At 44.3% G+C, this 25,390-nt stretch overlaps 1 protein-coding gene across 1 annotated transcript in view; it reads right to left on the bottom strand.

Annotated features, from left to right (window-relative positions):
* The window catches only part of MYO7B (myosin VIIB), a 62,142-nt gene that overhangs the window by 3,232 nt on the left and 33,520 nt on the right, over positions 1 to 25,390 (bottom strand). The window contains exons 26-47 of the mRNA XM_014952129.1: positions 22,338 to 22,350; positions 20,365 to 20,524; positions 18,708 to 18,834; positions 17,224 to 17,343; positions 16,175 to 16,348; positions 15,648 to 15,875; positions 14,896 to 15,063; positions 14,184 to 14,301; positions 13,964 to 14,090; positions 13,192 to 13,361; positions 12,312 to 12,493; positions 11,393 to 11,520; positions 10,685 to 10,842; positions 10,005 to 10,158; positions 7,696 to 7,851; positions 5,001 to 5,106; positions 4,770 to 4,883; positions 3,557 to 3,644; positions 2,746 to 2,852; positions 2,132 to 2,317; positions 921 to 1,037; positions 154 to 237 (exon numbers count right to left, since the gene is read on the bottom strand). Of these exons, the coding sequence (XP_014807615.1) occupies positions 154 to 237; positions 921 to 1,037; positions 2,132 to 2,317; positions 2,746 to 2,852; positions 3,557 to 3,644; positions 4,770 to 4,883; positions 5,001 to 5,106; positions 7,696 to 7,851; positions 10,005 to 10,158; positions 10,685 to 10,842; positions 11,393 to 11,520; positions 12,312 to 12,493; positions 13,192 to 13,361; positions 13,964 to 14,090; positions 14,184 to 14,301; positions 14,896 to 15,063; positions 15,648 to 15,875; positions 16,175 to 16,348; positions 17,224 to 17,343; positions 18,708 to 18,834; positions 20,365 to 20,524; positions 22,338 to 22,350 (2,985 nt within the window). The remainder of the gene's footprint in view (positions 1 to 153; positions 238 to 920; positions 1,038 to 2,131; positions 2,318 to 2,745; positions 2,853 to 3,556; positions 3,645 to 4,769; positions 4,884 to 5,000; positions 5,107 to 7,695; positions 7,852 to 10,004; positions 10,159 to 10,684; positions 10,843 to 11,392; positions 11,521 to 12,311; positions 12,494 to 13,191; positions 13,362 to 13,963; positions 14,091 to 14,183; positions 14,302 to 14,895; positions 15,064 to 15,647; positions 15,876 to 16,174; positions 16,349 to 17,223; positions 17,344 to 18,707; positions 18,835 to 20,364; positions 20,525 to 22,337; positions 22,351 to 25,390) is intronic.

Below are 25,390 nucleotides of genomic sequence, written 5' to 3'. Positions count from 1 at the left end.
TCCTCTCTCTCCTTCAAGGAGAAGGTCCCGTTGCTGTCTAACGTTTTATTTGGTTCCACACAAAAAATAATTCAAGGAGAAGGTCCCATTGCTGTCCCTAAGTTAGCACTGTCAATGAAATCCTTCCTTAGGCTCTTGAGAAGCGACTTTTACCTTTGTCTTCTGATGTATCACTGAGACTCCTTGCTTGTTGATTGCAATCAGCACGATCTCTGGGAAATTTGGCTCCGAGGTTTGCTATAAACAAGTAACAGAGCAAGATAAGCAGAAATAATCTATATTAGGTGTATAGTGACCTTTAGCAGTGTCCAGTGCTGCTTGTTCTCTTTACCAAATAAACACTGAAACATAAAGCTCTTCAATATCATGTAACTATTGCTAAGGATGACCCTTTTGGCCATATATTGATGACTTGAGCAACTGCTACATAAAAGCAGAATCAGGCCCATTAGTTCCTAGGCTGTCTCATAATTAGCTTAATGATTGGTTGCAAACCAGTTAAGAGCCTAGAAATTAAAAGAAATTAAAGGTAGCAAGTGGGAAGTGATTCCTGGAGGTATCCACTGCGGAATGAGAAGATTAGTACAGTTCTGTTCTGAGGGAAGAGACGCCAGAGATAGAAGATTTGGCAGCATTTTGTAGTGGAGAACAATGACAGGACAGTTAAGTATCTAAAAGACCCCATCTACCACACAGTTATAATATTAAGTGTTACAGCTGGACCAACAACATAGCTATTAAGTGACAGGTATAGCTCAGAAGAGATAAAAACCTCATCTCCCCACTTTTAAGGAACTGCATTTTCCTCAGTAGGCGATGGGAAACCAACTTTATAACCTATTCTCACTTACATGGAGTCAGTCCATGTCCCCCAGTGCTGGGCTGCTACCAAAGCCATTTGTACAGTCCTTTAAACCTACCTTCACCTCAAAGAAGGCTGATCCAAATGTTGGCCACCGGTATATCATTTTCAAGACGGCAATCTTGGCCTCATCCACAGTTTTTCCTTCGTGTTTGCTGTATGCTGCAATGATGCTCTGTTGAGAAAAAAAGGATACCAAGCCTGTTCAGTTGGAGACAGGCAGGTTTTCAGTGTCCAGCTTTAGCACTAAAGACAGCAGCAGACCCTCGCCAAGGTCAGGCTTGTGCCCCCAGCAACGGAAGACTCTGAAAATGAAAATAGCCTACAATGCCATGGGGCAACATTGAGGCAGAACCTCCCCGGTGTTCCTTACTAATGAGTTGAGTAAAAGAAGTCTAGAGCCCAAGGGAATGGATTTTGGTGCAGAGGGACAATATGGGATGAAACAAAATGTTCACCCACAGACATGTATCACATTTTCTACTGTAACATGTAGGGTGAATTTTCCCTCTGTGTTTTCCCTCTTTTCCTGTGTCTTCCTGAGCGGACTAAGTGATAAGTACCTGCTAAAACTTTCTTGCCTTTTGGTGGAGAAAACAGCCTTTTGCTATGAGTAGTGTGCACACAGTGCAAGGTGACTGATTTGCTGGCTAAACTGTTAAATATTTAGAACACATTTTATTTTTCTGTTTCTCTAGAAGATCATCAGACCCCCAGTTCCATCACTGACTTTCCTATCTCTTAGCTCTTCTTCTGGGAGCTGAAAATAGATTAGTATCTCCAAGAAAGATGCATATCTCAAATCAGTCATCCAGGACTGCAGATATCTTTCAGAGGTTTGGTGGAGAGGATGCAAAATCTGGATTGTAAGAGGCTAAACAGCAACATCCAACAGCATCTTTTCATAGTGTTTTCAAAGACAAAAAAAATAGTGTGGCTCGATGTCTTTCTTCTCTTGTAAAGCTCTGTGGAAGTAGCACGATTAATGAAAGCTGAACTTATCTCTTAGCTCTTCTTCTGGGAGCTGAAAATAGATTAGTATCTCCAAGAAAGATGCATATCTCAAATCAGTCATCCAGGACTGCAGATATCTTTCAGAGGTTTGGTGGAGAGGATGCAAAATCTGGATTGTAAGAGGCTAAACAGCAACATCCAACAGCATCTTTTCATAGTGTTTTCAAAGACAAAAAAAATAGTGTGGCTCGATGCCTTTCTTCTCTTGTAAAGCTCTGTGGAAGTAGCACGATTAATGAAAGCTGAAGTTCTTACCTTCTTCCACTCATCTGTCGAGATTGCTCGGAGCAGATTGTCTGGCACCAGCTCCTTCAAGATTTTGGGGATGGTTGCCAGCTGTGTGCGGTCATTGTTGAAGCGCACTTTGTAAATCAGCCCTGCCAGCTGGACAGCTTCATCCTTGGAACACTTGTGGTAGCCTCTGAGGTACTTTGGCAATTCCTGGAAGAGACCAGCTCTGAATCCAGACACAATGGGCTGAAGCAAACACTGACTTATGCATTCTCAATCTGTGACATCAGGATGTGAGTCTTGCTAAACGTAGTCCAAGGACTTATCAAGAACTTTTAACTCCTTCTGGAGGTTCTGTTTTCCAACCCAAATGATCCTATGATTCTCCATATAATTACGGAGCAAGATGAGCACCTTCAGGGAACAATTAGATAAGAGAGCTGTGCTCCTATCGTAAGCAACATAGCTAAGGTGTGAACACTGTGAGAAATAAATCTGTAAGAAATAAATCAGAGGCATTCCTCTGGAGGCTCAATAACGCAGAGAGATGGTAACACTCCAGCAGGTGTACTTTCTCAGGACTATTTCTTGGATCACATTGCCTGCCAGTATATTTATGTTTTAAGGGAGCTGGTTACCTGGTGGTAATGAAAAATGACATCAGCCTTCAGGTCCTTCCCAGGAGTTACATTCAGCCACAGCTTTCTCATGAAGTACACCTCGTAGGCGACAGACATGGTAGCCCCTAAGGAAACAACATCTTGTTAGTATTCTCTGTATCGCTGTAGAGGTCTGCAGTTTTTAAATGGCTTGTGAGTTTCTTCAGAAATGTAATTTTGGATTTAATAGTAACAAACAAAATTACTAACAAAAAGGCACAAAAGGCCATTTTAAATGACCCAGAAAGCAATTAGTTGTCAGTTCCTGAATGCTGATCATGCAGTGCTCTAAGATGCAGGCTCTTCAGAGATGGAGGAAGAAGCTGAGGATGCCTACATTACAAGTGTTTGTTATTTCTTCATCCTCATGACAGCTGCCTGCCAATGTGCAGCACACCTGAGTTCTGATGCAGGTACATTCCCTTATGGTTGTGTTTACAGAAATGAATTGTGATTTGGTGCACCCACATCTTTATGCTGTGATTCTCAGAGCTCCTCTCTCAGCCAGTGCTTGGCTGGATCTTTCTGCCGGTACAGGCAGTAACCGTGTATGTAGAAACAAAAACGGTATAATAAGGCTCTGCCACACACTTCCCCTTTCTCAGCCAGTGCTTGGCTGGATCTTTCTGCTGGTACAGTCAGTAACCACGTACGTAGAAACAAAAACAATATAATAAGGCTCTGCCACACACTTCCTAAGATGGAGTAAATCCTACTGGATAAATTTTCTGCTTCCCCAGTTCAACACAGCATCTCATGCAGCTTCTTGTCATGCTGGCATTCTCCTTACCATCTTTGCCTGGTTTGTTCTTCCTGTTCCAGTCTGTCACCTGCCTTAATGAGTCGAAGAAGTAGTCTGCTTCATTCTGACTGATCACCTAGAAGAGGTCAAGCAATGAAGGGGGGAAAGGAGGGATTAGCTGATCATATAAAACACTGCCCATGCCAACATACTCATGTATCAGGCTGAATTTTCTTTCCCTGTCTACAGTGAGAGAGCACAATTACAGCAAGACACAGAGGGAAGGGGAAGGAAGTTCCTGTTCCAGTCTGTCACCTGCCTTAGTGAGTCGAAGAAGTAGTCTGCTTCGTTCTGACTGATCACCTAGAAGAGGTCAAGCAATGAAGGGGGGAAAGGAGGGATTAGCTGATCATATAAAACACTGCCCATGCCAACATACTCATGTATCAGGCTGAATTTTCTTTCCCTGTCTACGGTGAGAGAACCCAATTACAGCAAGACAGACAGAGGCAAGGGGAAGGAAGTCGAGAAATAGGAGGAGGAAGGCTTTAAATTATTTACATTTCATATGGGGAATTTTATTGCATCTTCTGTTGCTTTCTTCTTTCCAACCTGCTTATTGAAGTCAAGCTGAAGATGCCTACCTTATTCTTAGCCATCTCCTGTTTGTAAAATATTGGTATGTACCTGGTTCTTCTTTACAGGAATGCAGCACATCAGAAACTCTCTGTGTCTGGACTTGGTGCTGCTTTTGCCTTGATCACAGTTCCATAGAGAAGGCACCTCTCAGCAAGGCAGCCAGCCCAAGCTTCAGCTCGGGCAAGGCAAGCCTCTGGGAAACAAGGGAGCAACCAACTGGTGCTGATCAGCCCCTGCTCTCCCTAATACTGGTGACTACTGGGTATGTGCAGCACATCTCCTGGGCAAAGCCTAAGTGGAACAGGGCTGAATCCAGTAATATGCAACATGCAGTTTGCTACTGTCCCAGCAGTGGCAAGAAAGCCTGTGTCTTCTCTTCTTTTAGTACTACCCTGTGTACTGGTAGATCAATAGACACTGCATCTCCATCCAGCCCCTTCAAGATAGTCAAAATAATTGTCAGGTGCTAAAAGTTTGAGTCTAGGTTGTGTTCCCTCAGTAAGACAGAAGCAGTAATGACTTGCTCTGTTGCTTGGCTTCATATGTGGTTTAGGTGGTCTGATAAATAAGTAAGAGAGGGAGGGGGGAGTCTGGCTACCCTGCCATAATTGAGAACAGTTACCTTGTCTGCAATCTTCACAAAGAGGCTGAAACCTTCCCAGGAGCTCAGCTGCAATTTGGAAGCGATTTTCTGACACAGAGTCCGGATTTTGGTGTTCGTTCCCACACTGAATGTCTATGAGATAACAAGACTCTTGTTACACAGAGGAGAGGAAGAAATGAGGACGCTGAATGTCTTGAAACATGTTCCTGCATGAACACATCACGGCTCGGAAAACAAGTAAGTTCTTACCTGTTCTGTTTCATTGGGGAAGCAAATCTTGTGTGAGATCTTTGTGTTGTTCTGTAAGATGGCCTCAACCTCCACAGGATGAGGTGCCCACTTCCTGGAGCCGCTCCTGGAAAATGCCACCACCATCATTAAGAGATCAGTGCTAGATGTTTAATTTTTGAGGAGTTGAATGACAGTATTCCACCCAAGCAGCAGATTCCATCCAAAATGTTAGTGCTACGTGATGGGGTGGGCTCCATCCAATGCAAACTCAGCGTAATTAACAGCAAGAAACTGAGGGGTTTATTAGCATATATATTAAAAGCCTGTTCTACTCTGGAAGGAGGTTGAGTGATTAAGGCACCTTCCCAGCCAGTACCAATTCCCCTTTCTATGTATTCAGCAATATTTTTCCTTACTGTCATTGAAGTGTGAAGACAGTAGCCACAAGGAGAAATACATTTTATTTAGTTCTTGTATCAGCAAAAAAATACGAATTCAGATAGAAAATTAGTTACAGCTCAGGAGGCAAGTACCAGAAAAGTTTGGAGGGCCACTAGAAGCATTGCATTTTATACAAGAGCCGGTGTGTAATCACTGACTCAAGAGGCGCGGAAGCTGTACAGTCCCAGCTCTTTGAAACTGTACCTCAGGGCAGAGCAGCCTTTTAAAGCAAAGGAACTGGCCCTGAAGTCTGAGTCATGCAAAAATCTTGTTACAGTTAAAGTGAGGACAAATATAGCACATTACCTTCTGGGGCTGGTGTTTTCCTGCCTTCAGTGGCACAGAGCAGGCTGTTTGGAGATTTTGTACACCCTAATTTATGGGTCAAACCCCTTTCTGACACTGGGCCAGTCTCTCAGGAAGAGAGCTTAGTCTGGCATCCAGCTTTAGTTGTGTGGATTTGAAAACTAATTTATTTTTTTTCTATTAAATAAAGTAGCAGTTCCATTTGGAGAAGGAAAACCTGACTGTAACCAAGCTGAACAGGATGCACTGTGGTACTGTGCAGGCACTGTAAGGAGTGTGGACCTGCCCTGTTCAGTCTTCTACTCCTGGACTTGCAGCAGAGGGAGGCCATAGGAGACCGTGGGGGCTGGAGGCACAGGGCCATCTTCTCCTTGCAGCCTCAGCTAGGAACTCATTGCCAAGGCAAGATCTGCTTAACGCCCATCAGGGTGCTCAGTGGTTCCCTGGCCAGGAGTCTGGGGATGAAGCTGTAAAGCTGTTTATGGAGGAAAAAATGTACCCAAGGGCTCAGTTGGCTTCCACTGCACATATTGTATGTCAGTCCTTTGAGCTGTCTGCTCTCCCCTTTCCAAAGAGAGCAGGTTACTTACAGGGAGAAGTTGGACTACATGATGGTTGTAGGTCCCTTCCAACGGAAATACTCTATTCTATTCTAATTCCATCCTATCCTAAGCAGGTGCAAGTTTAATCTTAGGCAAAGAAATGCTCTTAGAAAACAACTTTTGTCTTTGTTGTTCTTTCCATCCCCCAGGCTCCAGACCTGGGGCAGTTTAGCAGATAGAATTCTCCTCCCAAACAGCCCATTCTGCTTTCCCCTTCCTGTTTCCCCACTCTAAAGAAGCTCTGTACAGCTCAACAGGGTGTAAAGCACCAATAGGACATGATATAGGGAGGCAGGGATTTTTCAGTCTTCTCCATAGAAAAAAACAATGGATAGCATTCTTTGCCAGGCATTTTTCAGGCACTTCAAAGGCATGTGCACCATGTGCAGTGATATTTTCCCAGCAGTGCCAAAACACACCCTGCAAGGGGGATGGCTACTGGGTCAAAAGTATCAAAAGGGAGAAGGCTGGGGTTAACCTTCATGCCGAAGCACCATGTTCCCAGAGTGTCAAGCTGGCTAATTGCAGTGCTTGGAGGAATCTAGGGAAACCTTTCCCCTACAGTTCAACTGATCCTTCCTGAAAACCAGGTAGCCCTTCCACTATCTCTGGTCTTGTCAAGTTCATTACAGCAACAAGTCATTCAGAAGCCTGAGGAGCACTGTTGGCTGGAGGCCCTGCTGCTTCAACCTTCACCAGGACAGGAGTAATGCCTAGAGGACTGAGCAGAACCCTAGTGTGAGGGCTTTGCTTATTTTGGTTTCTTCAACAAATAGGATTTGATCGTGTTGATCTTCTCCCAGCGTGGATGTGCTTTGCTTCATCATCAAAAAAAACCAACAGAGCCATCTCAGCACCCTGCAGATGTCAGTGACTTCAGTGGTGCCATCCTGCTATGAGTACCACCTAGTATTTTTAGCGGCACACATGCAGCTTTGTGCTACTGAGATTCAACCAACTCAAGACCAATCCTCAGGCACACGTAAGGGGGATAAGGACATGCTGCCTCACCAAAGGAAAGCAAGGTCAGGACCTCATCAAAGACATCTCAGGATTTCATTTCAAGCTGCAGGCCCTTAGGCATATTTGAAATACTCTGGGATTCAAGTAATTATGTATGATGTTGAACATTTAAAAATGTTGCTAACTCTGAGGGAGGAAAAAAACAAGTGAAACTGTGATACAGGCCTCTCCTAGTGGTTCGAAGTCCATGAGAGAATTAAAAATAATGATCATTTACAAAAAAAAAAAAAAGTAAAGGAGGAAGGAAAGTAAGATTCTCAATATTTCAGCCCATATGATTTTTTGCCACCCGATTCATGATTTTTGAACGCTTTGGGCTGGCTGCCTGCCAGATCGTTTACCTCATCACTGTCTGAATCCGCCGACTGCACTCCAGGGCCAGTTTCTCTTTCTGACGTGTCTCTATGAATTTCTGGGCATGTTTCAGCAGTGATTTGCTGGGTGGGAAGAGGCCAGTGCAGAGCCAAAGGAGCTGCCAGCCCTTGGTCACGCTGTACCTGTGAACACAAAGCAACTGCTACAGCCACATACAACCCTGGAGCCCTCAATATAAGAAGGACATGGACCTGATGGAGAGGGTCCAGAGGGGGGCCACAAGGATGATCAGGGGGATGGAGCACCTCTGCTACGAGGACAGGCTGAGGGGGCATGGGGTGTTCAGTGTGGAGAAGAGGGGGCGCCAGGGAGACCTAATAGCAGCCTTCCAGTGCCTGAAGGGAGCCTACAGGAAGGCTGGGGAGACCCTGTTTAGAAAGGCCTGTAGTGACAGGACGAGGGGAAATGGCTTCAAGCTGGAGGGGAACAGATTTAGACTGGAGATTAGGAGAGGGTTCTTCACTGTGAGGGTGGGGGAGCACTGGAACAGGTTGCCCAGGGAGGTGGTTGAGGCTCCTTCCCTGGGCATATTCAAGGAGAGGCTCGACGAGGCCCTGGGCAACCTGGTCTAGTTGGGGGTGTCCCTGCTGACTGCGGGGGGGGCGGACTAGATGGCCTTTGGAGGTCCCTTCCGGCCTGGGCAATTCTATGATGATTCTATAATTCTAACCCTCTGTTTGACCACACACCAGCTACAGGGGAGAGAAACACACTCCCTTCATGGTATGTCGTGCCATTCAGCAGAGAGCTGCAAATCAACAGAGCTTTCACACAGGATCCGGCAGCCGTTTTCTGTGCAACGACCACAGCCCGTGTGTGAAGACAATGCTAAATCCTGGCTGATAAATATTCATGACAGTTGCAAATCTCATGAATAAGTATAAGCTCCAAGTTTAACAGTCATCTTGGCAGCAGTGACCCCGGTGCCATCCTCAAGGAAAGCCACTGTCAATTTGCTGTCCAAGCTCACATTTCTTTGGATTGTGCTTTATCAGCTGCTTGTATTTGCCTGCCCTCTGTGCTAGCCAGCTTTGCTCAGAGCAAAAAAAATATTGACTTTCCCTTAAGTGTGCTCCTGCTCTGAAAAATAAGCAGGTAGATGACATCATGTCACGAGTTAGTTACTGTTCTTAACAACTCCAGACCAAGTCTGTACAGTTTTCCTGCAGAAAACCAGTTCATCCAGCCTCTGGACCTGTGAAATCTGCCAGTTGAAGCTCTTCTGGCATCTCACCCTCACCAGTAAGAAAGGTTCTGCAGCCAGGAGCTGGTCATTCATTCTGCTTTCAAAGCCAGGAGCAGGACACACTTCAACTGTGTCCCAGGGCTTGCTCTGAAGCACTAAATGGTCTGGGTTTGGTCAGGAAAGCCAGCAGGTCTGTCTCTGAATGGGCACCAGATTCTGCTGAATAAAGAAGGCAGGACTTCTTTATTCCCATTTACTTTTCTAATTTTACAGACGAAGACACACTACTTTAATCCCATTTATACTCTATAGATCAGTGGTGTTTGTGTCTGTGGGAGCGTGACATGGTCCACAGGGCAGTAGCCTGGGAAAGATGAAAGATTTGTTGTTCTGGCTGTTCTAATGAAAAATCTATGGAAATAGCCACCTTTCAAGCATTGTTTTTTCCACATCAGTGATCCCTCTCAAAACAGTGAATGACCCACTGGACTAAATTGGTAAGAGTACCTCAGGCATGGCACCGGCACCATGGTTACAGACTATGCATTAAATAGCCTGTAAGATTTACTGCATGCAAGGAAGTTTACTGTTTAATAGTTACAAACATCGTAAAAGTTCCATGAAGTTTAATATCTGTGGAACAGTAGGAAAGAAAATTAACAAACAGAAGCTCCTTCTCTAACTTTTGCAGTGACACACTGCAGCTAGAAGCAAACCATTTTGTTAATAATTAGTATTATTTTAAGCTGCTTTTTGCAATTCAGTTCCCCTGGAAATAGGTCTAATTATAATTTTATGGATGGGGAAGCAAAACACCAGCCTGTTTCAGCAACTTATGCATGAGCCAGGCCTGTGTGACCCATCTGTTCTGCAAGCCAGGTGTGTAACCTAATTACCATAACTACTCCAAAGTGTTCCCTGGTGGTAAAAGATCTAGTGTGAACTATCTGCTGTCACTGGGAAACTCAAAATAAATAGAGGGCTGGCAGTGCAGTCACTGAAAGCATTCAAAAACCCTATGTAGTGCCCTATTTTCTCTGCAGACTACCTGGGTCTGCAGAAGCAGGGTGTTTGCACCCAGGTGAGTACCTGTTTCTGTTCTCCGTAAGTTGCTTCATGATCTGACAGTAAATCTCATCCCGCAGGACCTCCTCCTGGATAGCTGCTACAAAGATCTGGTCGGTGACTTCCACGGAAGAGTGTGCATGTTTTGAGGGATAGTCCCCCATGAATTTCATGATGGGTGAATGCGCTGTTAAGGACAAAAGCAGGCCAATTTTTGAAGGTAAATGGAAAGTCTCACCTGAACCCTAACACGTTAGTGACTCTGTTGGTACCTAGGTGGCAAATACTGGGAGGAGGGTCTGGAACATATTCCCTGTCTGTGCTCTACCCCCTTTCCCTATGCAGCAGTCACTGCTTGGCTGTGATTTGTACTGTATTAGCTGCTTGCTCTGGGAATGCAGTTCCCACTCATTCCTTACTCTCTAAAGCCACATTCCCTAAAATCTCACTCACTCCTAAAGCCACATTCTCAGTTAAGTGAGCCATCAGGAGTTGTGGAGCATTGGGAGGGAATAGGAACTTTTCCTCTGTAGACAAGGGAAATGATGCTGAGTTGTGCAGAGTTGATACTCCCCACCTTGATGTAAGTATCCCCTGTAACGTGTAATGCGATATTATCTCAATGGAGGTGAGTTTAGTGGAGGTAGCTGGCTCTTCTTTCCCTGGAGAGTTCTCAGATCCCAAAGAGAAGAGTGAAAGGATATCGATGAAGGCCTGGCAAGCCAAGTCCCGAAGATCAGGGTCTGCGCACGCTGTCTTCAGCAAGGGCTGTTTCAAAGGCTCCTTAGAATGTGCCCACAGCTGACTGCGCCCGCGGGATTTCTGGAGAACAGCTTTGCTGATGGATTCCTTCTCAGGAGTCCTGAATGAAGGCAAGTGCAGACAATACAAAATTACTGGATGGGTACTGCTATAAACACAGGAGGTCATGATTACAAAGACTTATCTCTAGGCATGTTCTTTCCCAAGGCAGTGATTGCATATCTCCTTTGATTATGCAGGTCAACAAGAACAGGAAAAGGTAGTTTGTTGTAGATCCAGAGGGAGAAGGCTTGCAAAAAGGAGAGAAATTCTAGAAGACTAATTTTTCCCTTACTCTTCGAGGCCTGAGATGTTGTGTATCCTCACTAGCTGGTAAGTTCTGAAGAAGGGCTGAGAAGTAAGAATAAGGCCTGCTGGAAAGAACTAAGTCCAGCTGGGGTTTCTCTACCCTTCCCTTTGCATTTTTGCAGCCAAAAGACACAAGTAGGTGATGTACCAGAATCTCTGCACATCCAAAGACATACTTAATTACAGGGAACAAAGAGAAGAAATCCAATCAAAATGGGAGATGCCATTACATCCTAGGCTTTAAGGATTACTGCAGATCAACAAGAACTTTCTTAAGGGGCACACTACACAGAGAGCTTCACCTGAAGTGTTCATAGGAGAACTCCTCCAGGGTGTAGGGCTTCACTTTGAGATCCTCTTCATCAGGTTCATCCACGTAGGAGTTCTGTGAAGCTGTCCTCCTCTGGTCTGGAGACATCATCAGCAGAGTCTGGAATGACACAGTCATGTAGAGATGTCACATGGACACAGGTCTCTGCACATATTGTCAGGAGTTACTCAGCATAGACACACAGATGGTATGTACTAAGCTTGAGTGCTCTGTGCTGCAGGAGACTTTCTCTCCCTTAAGCAGCATCTTTCAGAGACTGAAGAAAGACTTGGGAGTAAGAGACAAAAGGAAGCAATTTCCATAGACCCAACTGTAGGGACCATCAAAATGTGTGTGATTATCCAAAGCACACCACTTGTTGAAAGTGAACCTGCTAACTACTGGTGTGTTCTTCAGCTTTTTACTTGTTAGCACAGCATCCAATATACTCAGTCTCCAAAACTGAAGACAAAAGCATTAGCAGTGATCAATGGGAAATCTTGTGTGGATTTCCTTGAAGACTATATTCTTTTAAAGCAATCTGCTGCACTTCAGAGTTTCCATTGAGACCTAACGTCTGTTCACCAATCAAGCCCAGTGTGAATGCAGGAAAATTCAACTGCACACCCATTTCCATTAATTGCTACCAATCCCAGGTGCTGAAATCCCTGAGGATGAATGGACTGTTATTTTCAAAGTCATTGCTTTTGTGCAACTGCAGTCTTCTTACAGTTTGGGCTAGGTTTAGTTTTGTTTTCAGACAGGACAGAATTAAATGCTCTGCTTCAATGGGAGCACTTGTCTGACTTTGGAGGAACAATTAACTTCCAGTTACAAGTTCAATCATATTTAACACTGTTATTATCATTTATCTTCCAGTCTCTTCAACAAGAGTGCTCAGCTTTTCTTACCAGCACTTGACTAGAGGGTTTTGTGAGAGAAGGGATGATGTAGGTGTCTTCCAAAAATACATTCCCTGTTTTGCCTGTCCTTTCATTCTGGGCATAGATCCAGTCAGAGTGTGCATCCAGGCTTTTGTCTTCAGTCAAGATTAGCAAGTCTCCCTTCTTGAAGGACAGGATAGCAGGGTCTTCTGGAAAACAGAATAAGACAGTACTGTTAAGTCTTGACAGTCAAAAAAATGCAAAGGGATTGCACTGTGAAAGAGAGGGGAATTGTATTTTGAAGGCTTGCATTCAATTAGCAACAGAAAGTGATTTGTGTAAATACAGATAATCATCCAGCAACACTTCACAGAAATTACTTAAATCTCCTCTGACAGCCTGATTTTGATCCATTGAGAGCAATGGAAGAACTCTGTTTGATTCAAATGGAAGCTGAATTTGTGTCTAGAGCTGGCAGCAAAGCAAAGAAACTCACTAGTTATAAGTAGGTGAAATTAATGTTTATATTCTAATACCCTCTTGTCTGTTCCAGCCAACTATATGCCAGAGAAACTTTCAGTTTACCACATCTGTGAACTTGTCTGGAGAGTATTTCTAGGGAGCCCAGCTCCAACTTTCTATTATAAGCAGGCTGAGTTGTTGGACCCTGTAATATCTAAATAATATATGCAAAGAAATAGAAGGGAGAAAAAGGGTAATTCGTATGCAAAGATATTGAATCACGCTGCCTTATGCTCTGTATTGCTGTGCTGATTGCTATGCATCCCTCCTGGAGCAAAGGGTCTCTTGCTGAAGTTCTCCCACTTCCCTTTGAGCTCTTTCAAACAGGCACTGAGGGCTCTTTCGAGATGTCTTTCCTACCCTGCAGTAAAGTTATGGGATTTACCTTGGGATTTTTTCTCATGCATTGCCACAGCAAATCGTGATCTCTTCTTCAGGCCTTCCAGGAACATGACCACCAGTTCGGCAATAACAACACTGTTTACAGATGTCAGGACAAACTCCTCGGCACGAAGTGTGATGAGAGTGCAACTCTGTCCAAATGACTTCACTGCCCTAGGTATTATTCAACAGTTTTGTTATCAGACCATCTGAAAAACTTACAGACCCACCTGCAACCACAGCCAAGGCATCTACACCCCCTTGCAGACAACTCCCTTACAGTGAGTATTGGTAGTTCTCAATTTGTCTTCTTGTGAGTTGGTAGGTGTGAAGGACTGAAGTGGTTCAGATTCACTCTGGACTCTACCATATTTTGTACAAAAGTGCTTCATTAAGACAAAATAACACCCTTCATTTGGAGTAACTGAGCAACTAATGAAATTATTGACAGTCCTCACAGTCTTTTGTTTATGTAAGACCTTATTCTCTAAGTGATCTAATGCACGGATGTGTGCCCTGAGCAAGCCAATCTTTCCCTCAGTTATCCTGTTCATGTCCACACCTGAGAAGTATACATAACAGACAGTGCCTTATCTATTTTAGTTATTTTGGCCATTCTTGTCTTGATGCATGTCTGTGCTTCCTTACCCCCTTCTGACTGAGCAGGATCACATAGCGGGATGACAGAGAAAGTACACATCCCTCCTACAGGGAAGACCTTTTCTGAATATAGTCAGAGATGCCTTCTTCAGATCTTGTCTTTCTGGGGCACTCACCTGTTGGTGTGGATGCCAGTTATCTCTGGGAAGGTCAGCTCAAGGAGCCGTTTTTCTGACTCATCCAAGAAGCAGATACCTTTCCAGTTTACAGCAACGATAAAGTGGTTCTTGGGCAAGCTGGGACCTGAAAATGTAGAAAAATCTCCTTATCAATGCTATACAAGTCCTCCTCTATTGCTCTTATGTCTGTCCTCTACTCCCAGGCTCCAGGAATTACCTGAAAACTTAGTGACTTCAAAGAATCGGGAAAAAAGCAAAGGCCACTGAAAGCGAGCAAAATCTACAAGCTGTTCCTTCACAGTCTGACGGGAGAGACGGTCCTGTGTGTATGGGGCCTGCAATATAAAAAGACATCCAAGGTTTTCTCAGTAAAATCTGGTTTGCCTGATCTGCAAACAGCAAAGAGCAGGCCTGATCCCAGAGGTTGCTGACAGCTCTCTGCTGTCACTGGTGTCAAGGGTGTGTGGAGAAAGTCAAATCAGAAGGAGACTCCAGGGGCCCAAGCCTCATGCAGCTGAGGCTGCCCACAAGCATGTAGATCCCAAATTTCCCTCAAATCCCCACTGATTGATCCATTCAGAGTCTAACACACTTTGGATGCCATGGAAATAATTCAGTTAACCCATCCAGATCATTCCATCCCATGCCCATCCTGACTCAATTGTCAGATGTAAGACAGAGAGCCTTAAAAGATACTTTATTCAGAGATTTAAATATACTTTTTTTGTTCTTCCCTCCTGTTGGGTGCTATATGGCAGAGTGAGTGGAAAGGTTCTTCGCTCTACCAGTCTTCATTAACTATTTGGGATATACAAACTGAGATGTTTTTCCTTCTTCCCTCAACAGACTATTCATAAAAGGAAACGGTGAAAGAAGCAGAAGCTGGTGCCTCAGAGTGGTTACCCAGCAGCACCAGACAAACCTCTTACCTTGGCGTGTGCGTAGGTTATAAGGCTCACCCACTTTTCCAGGGGCTTGGACTTCAGCTGTTTCACTGGGATACAGTCATGGAGCACCTTCTGCACGAGTTCATTGTGGATGGAATCTCCAAACTGGATGTAACAATATTTTGCACCTATCTCCACCAAATCCTCCTCCTGAAACAATTAATCCATTCAAAGAGGCCTAGTAAGATATTGCAAAGTTCAGCTCATCTCATTCAGCCTTGAAGCCAGTTTAGGTATGGGGCTTTCTCTATTTTTATCAGGATAATTCTTGACAGTCATCCAGCAGAAGGAGTGATTAACTTCACACAATCATAGCATCAAAGAGATTATTAGCAAAAATATTTTAAAAGGATCTGAATTGCCCCTTTGGGCATGCCTCCAGCTGCCACAGGAACGGAAAGTTGCAGGAAAGAAATAGCATTAATTACAGCTGCCAGTGTGACAGCTGGCACAATCACCTGGACAGGAACAGTCCATTAAGAATCATAGAATTGTTTAGGTTGGAAAAGGCCCTTAAGATCATGGAGTCCAACCATTAACCTAGCACTGCCAAGTCCACCTCTAAACCATGTCCCTAAGCACCATGTCTACACATCTTTTAAATTCCTCCAGGGTATTTAAGAAGGGAAGGGTTGTTCATAGACACTAGAAACTTCCTTCATCTTCCTGCTTTTTAATGTGGTAAATGTTAATATAGTGTTTTCTCTTTAGGGAGAATGAATAAGGAGACCCACCTTCTCACAACGGTACTCTCCAAAGCGGACGCCGCGAATGACCTGGTGGTAAATGAGATCGGTGCTGACAGGATCCTCCCGGGAGTTGTGCCAGGGGGTGAAGATTTCCTTCCGGAAGTAGAGTCGCCAGGGCGCATTGCGTTCGTGCGTGCCCCGCTCCTTCACCAGCTGCTCACACTGGGAGATGGCATCCAGGACGTGATCTCGTCCTCCACCCAGTGACCACACCTAGAACAAAGGGACACCGGCATGCCTGCTTTGCTTCTGAGTGAAGGACGACAAACCCAAACCCAAACAGCAAAAAAACCTTGAAAAAGTAAGCAGATGGATGTCTAACTTAAACTAATGTAAATGTATTTGTAAATGTGTGTATTTTTATGCAATGCGATGGTATTTGGAAAAAATAAGTTGGAAGATGAGACAAAGCAGCTCTGGTTCGTCAGGAGGAATCCTCAGTGAGGCTGGGAGGAGAGAAGCAACTCCACAGAAAGAGAAGGGAGCTTTCAATCTGTCTTTCTACACCTTACCTTATCAAACACAGCAATGTAGAGCGAAAAGCCAAACACATCCTTCAGTTTGGTTTTATCTGCTATGAACTGACAGATCTCTTTGGCAGTGGAAGCAGAGTCTGCTGGGACAGTGATGCTTTGGCCATTCATCAGGGTGACATTAAACATAATCGGTTTCTTCTGCTTTGTTGCCTGTAAGTTAGAGTAAAAGGAGAGAAACAGATTATGGGCAAACCTTACTTTTCTGCAAAGAATGAAGGCGGCATTTAGATTGAAGAGCTCCACACGCTGTACATCCTAGTCAACAATCTTTAAGTGAATCTCCAATGCCCACACAGTTTCTTCAATATATGGTGAGCCTTAAGTATAAATTACATCCCTGGAGCAGCACTGGACTCAAGTTCTCTCCTCTCTGCAGCTCCAGGGAGCTGATTATCACATAACAGTGTGGACTGATAGACTTTTCGTAAGCCTTATCTGGCCTAATGACCTTTGGGTACAGCCTTAAATGCATCAGCGGAAAGATGGCCTGTGGCAAGCACTTTCCCTGGGGAGCTGTGTGTTAGGCAATCGGGTCACTCAGATTTAGGATTGAAATGAGCTGAGATCTTCACTTGAAGAGGGTATGTGTGTGGGCATGTGTGTGTGTGACTTCTGATTACTAGGGTGACATTTAGAGGAAGGGGGAGGGCGATATAGCCCTATCATACACACTTCCTCCCTCCATTTTAAAAGCATAAGCCCTGCTCAGTTCTTTGCACAAATCTTGGTAAGAGCTTCCCTCAGGAGGTGGTTCTGGCCTGTGGCTCCTGAGTCGATAGAGGCATCTCCCTGAAAATTATGGGTTACAGCTTTTAACTTACATCCTCCACTGGATTTAGGTTAACTAAATAGCCAGAAGAGGTGTATCTAAGAAGCTGCACAGACCAAGGCAGCTGGTCTTCAATCCCCTTGTGCAATTGATTTCTGTTATTGGATTTAGGAAGATCTGTTGCCACAGGTTAGTAAATGCAATCCAGCATAAAATGGCACAGATCAATATAATTGAGCAAGAAGGGAGTTGCTACCTGAAGTTCCAGCCAGCTCGGAGGTTCAGTCCGTGCTCCGTTGACATAGGTACGTCTCAAACGTTCAGCACAATATGGGGCATAGCCTGGGGGGCCATGGTGGATGAAATTCAACAGGTACTACATGCAAAGAGCACAGGAAAGAGTTGGGAAACATTAATCCTCATAAAGCATTAGAAACCTTCTGCAGCTGACATGCTAGATTAGAGGGATCAGTTAGCTTACAGTTCACCAGAAAGTATGAAAGGTTAGGATTGGAATTATCCTTTTGGAAAAGGAGGTTTGAGACACCAAGTTTTCCCTAATTCTGCAGAGCTTTTAGTCTAAAGAGAAAGATCGTGTCTAACTATACGATAAATAGACAGTGGAGACTTTATTCTTATGATTAGGTTAGAGCAAGGGTTAGTGTTTCCAGTTGAACAGCCTGAAGCCTTGTTACATTCTGTATGAACAAAAGTGCTGGGAGGAGAGCTAATTGCAGCTTAGGACTGATGATGATTGGTTACTTTTAGTTTTACTAAATTCCCTGGCAATATCAATAGTTGAAGTCCATGATTAGGATTGGACATTGGAAGAGAAGGATTGGATAACTTGAGCGTTTGGAGTTTGTATGGCTCTGATATCTTGATTGACATGGTGTAAGCATGGGCTTATATTTGCATACTTTTATTTAGTGCAAGCATGAGCCAGTCACCTGGTTATTTTAATGACTAAAAATATTCCTAGAGATAGAGTATTGTCATGTCTTTCATGAGTTCTGCATGGTTCACAGTCTTTGCACTGGTGTCAAAATATGTCTATTGCTTGTGTCTCGTTTGTTCCAAGGAGTGTCCATTTAGCAGCATTTATGATGAATCATTTAGGCTAGGGCATCAATAAAGTAAGGCTGAAGGTTCAGGTGTATCTATGGATTCTGTTTGCCTCTGAGATCTAGGAGGAAGGCTGACGGCAAGTTAGAGCCACAGGTTGCTGGTTTTATTTTCCTGTGGTGAAGTGGATTTATCAACTATTTAAACTTGGGAATTAATGAATGATGAAAAAGCCCAAATCTCTATCAGATTTTGTAGGCCTTGGAAATGTAGAACTGGTAAAATATGGGGGATGATTTTATACTGGCCTCCTGAGTACATTTAGTCATTAGGATTGTAACTGGAAACAACTTTTAAATGTTAGAAAGGCAGAACTGAAGAGGTTAAAATTTGACAGATTCTTTGCAGATTACAGACCTAAAATGAGGGTTGTGATCAACAACAGAATCCAACTTGTATGACATGTAATGAAAAATAATGAAATGTGAGTACAGCAATGGTTTATTTAAATTCCCAGATAAGCAGATGAGATGAGATAGTTTCTGCTAAACTCACAGCACCAGCTGCTATGGCAGCCAAACAGTTTATGTGACTATCTGTACCAAAACATCAAAATACACAAGAAACCAGACAGCTAAGGCGTTCGAGCTGCTGTCGGAAAGGTTAGTAGTGTACCTTCACAAATGTGTCTGAGGGAGGAAAGCAGCCAAGGCAAAGTGACAGAAGGATCCAGCCTCGGGCATAGCTGCTCCTGTTGCTGTTTTCGGTGAGTTGTTTGCAAATCTGGCAATAAATCTCATCTCTGTAACAGAACATGTGAAAGCAACAGATAATGATTCACTGGCTGAAGTGTCTTTGGCTATGTTTCCACTGCAAGCTTGGCATGACTGCAGCATGATGAAGTAGATCTGAGCCAGGTTTAACCCTGTTAGCAAGGATACCACCTGTAATGTACCCCAGGAAATAACTGTGTCATTGGCTTTGGAAGGAAAAGGCTCAAAGTTACCTAGCACCCTTTGCCACCCCTTGTTACTTAAGCAGTTCAAATGCAATTCTCATGCTGGATTGCCTCCTGTGACAAGCAGGGGGGACTGTGCAGAGCTAACAACCACTGGGTCATCCAGCTGTGAAATGGCATTGCTGTCCCTCCACGTGTCAAACTTGCTCTAAGCTCTCTGTAGTGTGTGGCTTGTACCTTATGGCTCTTGTCTGTCTGCTCATACGTGGATTTTGGGATAAGGATAGGGGGACACCCTGCTTACTTGTGTATTTTTAGTAAACCTGGAGTGAGTCCTTAAACAGGAATGGAGGAAAGGGTGCTTCAGAGTGAGATTCTGAAAAGGCAAGTTGGCTGCAGCAAGGACATGTGGGAAACAGATTGAAAAAAATGCATACAAACAAAACTGCTGTTTAAAAACAATTTTAAATTATCTGGACTCTTAGAACACACATTTGGCAAGTCTGTTGTGGGAGGACAGAAGGTGGATGAGGTTTTTGTTTCCAGATAAGACATGTGATGAAACACAGACTGAGGGAGAAGATATGTAGCCTGTAGCTGTTATGATACATTGACGGAAGGCAATTTTTGCCAGCTGAGGATCTACTTCAGGGTACATCTTGACTGAAAAAAAGCAATTCTGTGGAGAGGAATGCAGTCCGTGACTGAGGTCAAGGCAGGGCCTGTGTCTATGGGCTTTGTTACAGAAAAGTGTTGCATAAGCTAAAATGGGCTAAAATGGAGGAGAGAATTCATGGCGTCAGGTCAGAACCAGCCAGATTCTGTCTTATCCTCACACCATGCTTGGCCTAAGGTCCAGTCTGATATACACAGACCTTCAACCATCTCTGATTTGGGGACGTTGCTTGAGGGCTCAACAACAGGCCATTGCGAAACTGAGGTTATGAACACCTCTCATACACCTAGTATACATCAACTCCATATTTCTTACTTTTCTGAGTCTTTATTCTCCCTCATACTGCGCTCCACCTACAGGTGTTATTGGGTTACAGCCCTGAGCTCTGCCCCACTGCATATCTGTGATGTATTCAAAAAGCTACGTATGGAGGCAGATGACCTAATCTACAGCATGAAGATACCAGAAAAGGCAGTAAAGGAGCCATTTTCTGTCCCCTCTGATAAAGGTGAACCATCCTCCAAAGAGCTGTGTGGCTTACAGTTTTCTGTGGTTTGAGTTTTATGTTAGGAATCACCAGAGAGAAATGTGAGATGTTTCCAGCATTTGGAAAATACTCCAGGACTGTGGAAAGGGGATCCTGGATTTCCTTGATACGATGGGTGCCTGGTTCTAGAAAGGAGGTACAAATTTCCTACCTGATGGCAGGACGCAGAATTGCATTGCCAATAATGAAGTGCACTTTTTCTAGGTTGGACATAGGTCTCTCAGAGATAGAGCTGTCCTCTTGGAAAGCCTCTTCTCCACTTCTCAGCTGGTTTGCCACCTGAAAGAAGCCAAGCAGAACCCTAGAGTACTCTAGAAACCTCCTTTCTCACCAGGAAGCTCTCCCAGAAATGAGACATTCGTTCTCTCTCTTTCCTGCTAAAACTCCTCCTGCTCATTGCAGGAGCAGTTAGGAATAGGCTGTATTTCCCCCCTTCCCTCTCAAGCTAACTCATAAAATGCAGAGTTACAGCACTATTACTGGCGAGGAGAACTTTCTTGTACTGGCCTGTACAGCCCTAAGCACATGGTGTGGGTCTCAGTCTGCTCAGGGCTTTGGGCAAACTGCTCCATAATGCCAACAATCCTCACTAATACATTGTTCCCTGTGTTCAGGAGTCACTCTCCAGCAGGAAGGGATGGACTTAACCTGCTAAAGAATGAATGACAGCAGTGCTCATGGGGACAGTTTCAAAAGAAGAACTGCACCAGGTATTGCACATGCAGGGCTGCGCTGGCTTGGCAGGGGAACAAGTTCTCAGCTGGGAGGTTGCTGTCACATAACATCTGTCAGAAGGCGAAGACAGGTTTCCAGGTAAGAAGACTTAAGGGAAGTGATTTATTTCCATCTCTTACCTTCCCTGTCAACTTGGATGACCGTTTCAGCTTCAGGGAAGAGATCCCCTTTGAAATCTTGTTATCCTTTCTGCTTTCTCTCTACAACACACATTATCATTATAAGAAATTAGTTTAAGGCACAGGAAGAATGTTTCATAAGGACGGAAGATGCTCAAATGGAGATGTTTTTGTTTAGTTCCCTCCTGACAGAGGAGCTGCAGTGTCCTTCCAGGACTGACAGAGGCCCTTTTGCACTTCTGGCATTTCAGTAACAGTAGCATGAAAGGGGTTCTTTTGCTTTTCTCACTCTTGGTACAACAGCACAGAAACCAAGGAAAGCAAATGAAAATACAAACATAGCCTCTCACCATATTTGGGCTGTCGTTCCTGAATTGGACCTGGTTTTTCCTGCCAAGTGTGTCATATAGCTGTGTCATCACAGAGCCGCTCTTACTGGTGGCATTCTTGGCAAACATTGTTGGCTCTGGCAGGTCCCCCATGAACCTCAGGATGACAACCCACACAACTAGAGAAGCCTGTAGTGAAAGAAAGCACAGTCAGACACTGCCAAGAGAACCAATGGCCTCATGCCATTTCTTCCTGTTTAGATCAGAGCATTTTCTTCCTTCACCCAGTCCAAATTGTTAAAATTCCCATTTCCTCCCACCACTTACACCAGGAGTCTACTTTCATGTCAAACAACATGAGAGCAGCACTCACAGCACTCTCATGTTAAAGAAAGAGGATTCAGCTCTGGTGGGAATGTCAGATTTGTTCTGTGATTGCTGAGCCTTCACCATTCCCTTTTCTGGCACCTTGCAGGTGTGCTGTGTCTGGGGTGAGGTGGAAAACCTTGGCTGAACTGCACTCAGCATTTACCCACCTGGGCAGATAAAAAACTCTTCCAGGAGCCCTCATGCCCAGAACTAAAAAGCCAAGTAATAGCGAAGTTTTTGCAGCATGGGATCCTCCATTCTGCAAGGCTTCTTCGTGTCAAGAACTCCCCTCTCAACATCCTTATGGTTCAACAGGAAAACTAGAGGCCTGGGCCTCCCCCTTCTGTCCTCACTCAGACCAGCAACCCTAACAAGAGCAGAGAGGTGGGTGAGCTCTGTTGCTGCTTCGTTCTGGTTTGTTTTTACCCCCAAAGACTATCTGGAGAAGTCAAAACAAATCTGAGAGTTCCCTCTTTAGGCAGACTAAAGGTGACTAGAGATGTTGGGTTGGGCAGGCATCTGTGTAAAGTGCCAAAAAATGCTGCTGGGAACTACTACTTTGTGCTTAGGACTATCTACTTGGCTCTGAAGTATCTGGTTCCCACAGCTGTGCCAGAGGTGGGGGGACCTAAGGATGAGGGGAGCTGTAGAATGAGCTGTGGAAGGAACAGGTTCAACATAAGGAGCAAGATCCCAGGATGTTGTCCTTGTCATCATGGTAGAGTAATGGGTGCCGCAGATGTCTCCGAATATGTGTATGTGTAGATGATCCCTGGAAATAAGTAGCTGCAAACTTTGGGAAGGTGTACTCTTCCAAACCATCTGCTTCCTCTTCTAGCTCCACACTCATGGGAACCATGTCCAGGTCCACCTCGTCCAGCTTGCTAGGCTTTGTTTCCAAGTCCTGTGCAGAACATGAGGAAGAACAGAACATAAGGAAGAAGCATATTTTCTTTCCCTCTACTCTGATATTTTTATTTTGTGTTCTTTTTTTTTTTTTCCTCTTGGCCATAGGTCCTCCAGAATTTGGCTTTCCAGCTAACCCCAAAACCATTTTCACTGGGGCTCAGCTTGTCTTTCTGAGATGCATTGACTCCATATAACCTTCCTGCTTTGGTCTTCAGCAAGAACATTGCTGATCAAAAATCCAGGTGCTATCTCATTGCTCACATCCTGCACTAAGCAAGACCATTCTACTTTGCCTACCTCTCCCTACATGATTCCATCCTCCACAGCTCTCAGGACCAGTATATCTCAAATTTTGCTTTTAAGAACGTGGGATAACATGGGTCTTGAACTTCCAGCTTGTTTCAGCTGGAAAATTGCTGGAAGCACTGTCAGCAGAACATGTGGTTGGTGCCAAAATGCAGAAAGGGGCATTATTTGGTGAGGGTCTATTGGCCCAAAGAAACAAATGTGCAGTAGCTTTTGAAGACACATAGTCCCCAAACTGCATGTGACCAAAAACATTTGGGAACTGACTTCTGAAAGCAAATCCTGAAGAGACTGTCTGGATGATTTGGGTGACACTTTCACTGTACAGAAGTTCATTAAACACAATTGATGACTTATGGAATTCCAACAAAGTCAAATGAAAACAACCCATTACCAGTCTTTAGCTCTGTACCTCAAAACCCAGAGGAGCCTGTCCTTCTTGGCCTCCGATCATGGAAGGTAAAAACCCAAAAATTTTGTCCACCATTTCTTGATCGCTGATAACATCATGATTTGCTGGTTTATTGGCAAGAGCACTCCTCCTTTGTCTTTCTTCTGCCTCCTCTCTCTCCAGAGAAGCCAGGTGTTCCTTTAAACAATAGAAGCTGGTTAGGCGTGAATGGAACATCATTCAGGTAGAATGAATGGCTGTGAGGATGAAACACCACTACAAAGGTGTTATGACAGTGAGGTCCAGCTCTGCTACTGCAGGGTTGGAATGTGAAGTCAAATGTTGCTTGTCTTAAGCTGTCACAAATACCTAGCACATCAGCAGTAGGGCCTTGCTCTTACAGCTGTCCTTAAAGACTGTTGACCTACTGCTAAGGATGTGCAATTTTTTTAAGTACTTTATCAACAGGAGCTAATATAAGGAAAACATGGAATTCCTAACAGCAGAAACCCGCACATTAGTTAAAATTTAAAAATGTTTTGTCTCCAGGGCCTGTAATAGCATCGTGCATGTTTGGCTCAAGTGCCAGCTCATGCTGCAAACAGGAACGTGCCTTGTCTCATTCCTAACGCATTGTTACAAATGGGTTTACAACTATGTCTGCTTTTTATTAGAATATAGCAGTGCTCAGATCTTTGAGCAAGTCCACAGGTGTGAGCTGGGCAAGCCATCTTGTTAGCTAAGGAACGTAGCATTCGGTGTTCCTCTGTCAACATACTTACCTTTTCTAATTTCATAGCTTCTTCCCTTGCTTTCGCTGGTCCAAGGACTAGCATGAGACGTTTCTCTTCTTCCAAGCGGATATTCCTGGCTTCCAGCCTGTACTTGTTCTGTGGACAACAAGACTATTCTGTGACTGTTTCCACAACTGCTGAGCTGGCTCCCTTCTGCCATGAACAAAGCTGGTCCCACCAGGACTTTATCCCACCAGGGGCTGTGTTCTAGACTTGGCATTTTAGGGAAAAGGCCACAGGCAGAAATCTGCAAACTGGCTTCGTCCTGTTTGTACAGCCTTGATGCAGAAAGGAAATCACAAAAAGGCCTCCCATGTGCTATGGACCTCTGAGGTAGTCACTACAGGATCTTCTCTGGCAGTGCATACCAAGACACGCTGCATGAGGATTCCCTTTGGAATGGATCCCTAAGTGACATTATCAGGCCTTGCTGTAGAAGTTGACCTTCCCTTGCAGGAGTGACCGAAACACGTGCACATCTCATCTTTCCTCCTCCCTTCTGTCAAACCCATTTCAGCTCTGCCAGTGACCTTTTGATCCGTGATAATGAACACAGAAAGCAAACGTAAACAAGATCGTCTGCTTAAAACTCTGCTTTTGTACTTGACAAGAGCTCAAAAAAAAAATATCCCCAAATAAATATTCACATCCAGTGCCACGCTATGGCAACACTTAGCTGGTCATTAAATCTTTATGAAAACAACATGTTATTAATATCTGTGAGCCTACCTCCTTCTTCATCCTCTGGTAGGTTCGGCGAGCAAACATGCCCCTTGCATACGCCTGTATAACACGTACAGCTTTCTTCTGTTCTTCTATCTTTTGACGCATGAGGTAACCACGGCACACGGCCTGAAGCCTGATGATATGAGCCCGGGTTGCTCCGTACTGTTTAGCAAGCTGCCGGCTCCGGTAGAGGGCCTGCAGGCGCCCGAAACCCAGCATAACCTGCAGGAAGCAGAGAAAAAAGAAGTGATTATGGTTCAAAATCATTGAGACTGGGAGTAAATTGGGATGAGCAGAAGTCAGCAAAATTCAGAAAGTGGATAAAGCCACTAGAAGGGGCTAATGCGATACTGCCCTTTATGCTTTATTTTCTGCCGGTAAAGAGCTTTTAAAACTAGATTATATAGAATTTTTTTGGCACCTGTTCTAGGGAGCGGCTCCAGGAAGTGACAGTGGTAGCCTGTGATTACAGCAAGGGAATGAAGAGAACAGAAATTAA

Source organism: Calidris pugnax, unplaced genomic scaffold (assembly GCF_001431845.1).
Source record: "Calidris pugnax isolate Ruff unplaced genomic scaffold, ASM143184v1 scaffold232, whole genome shotgun sequence".
In the NCBI taxonomy this organism is placed as follows: domain Eukaryota; kingdom Metazoa; phylum Chordata; class Aves; order Charadriiformes; family Scolopacidae; genus Calidris; species Calidris pugnax.
The sequence above is the reverse complement of the archived record's forward strand: the minus strand, read 5'-3'. Positions and strand labels throughout refer to the sequence as shown.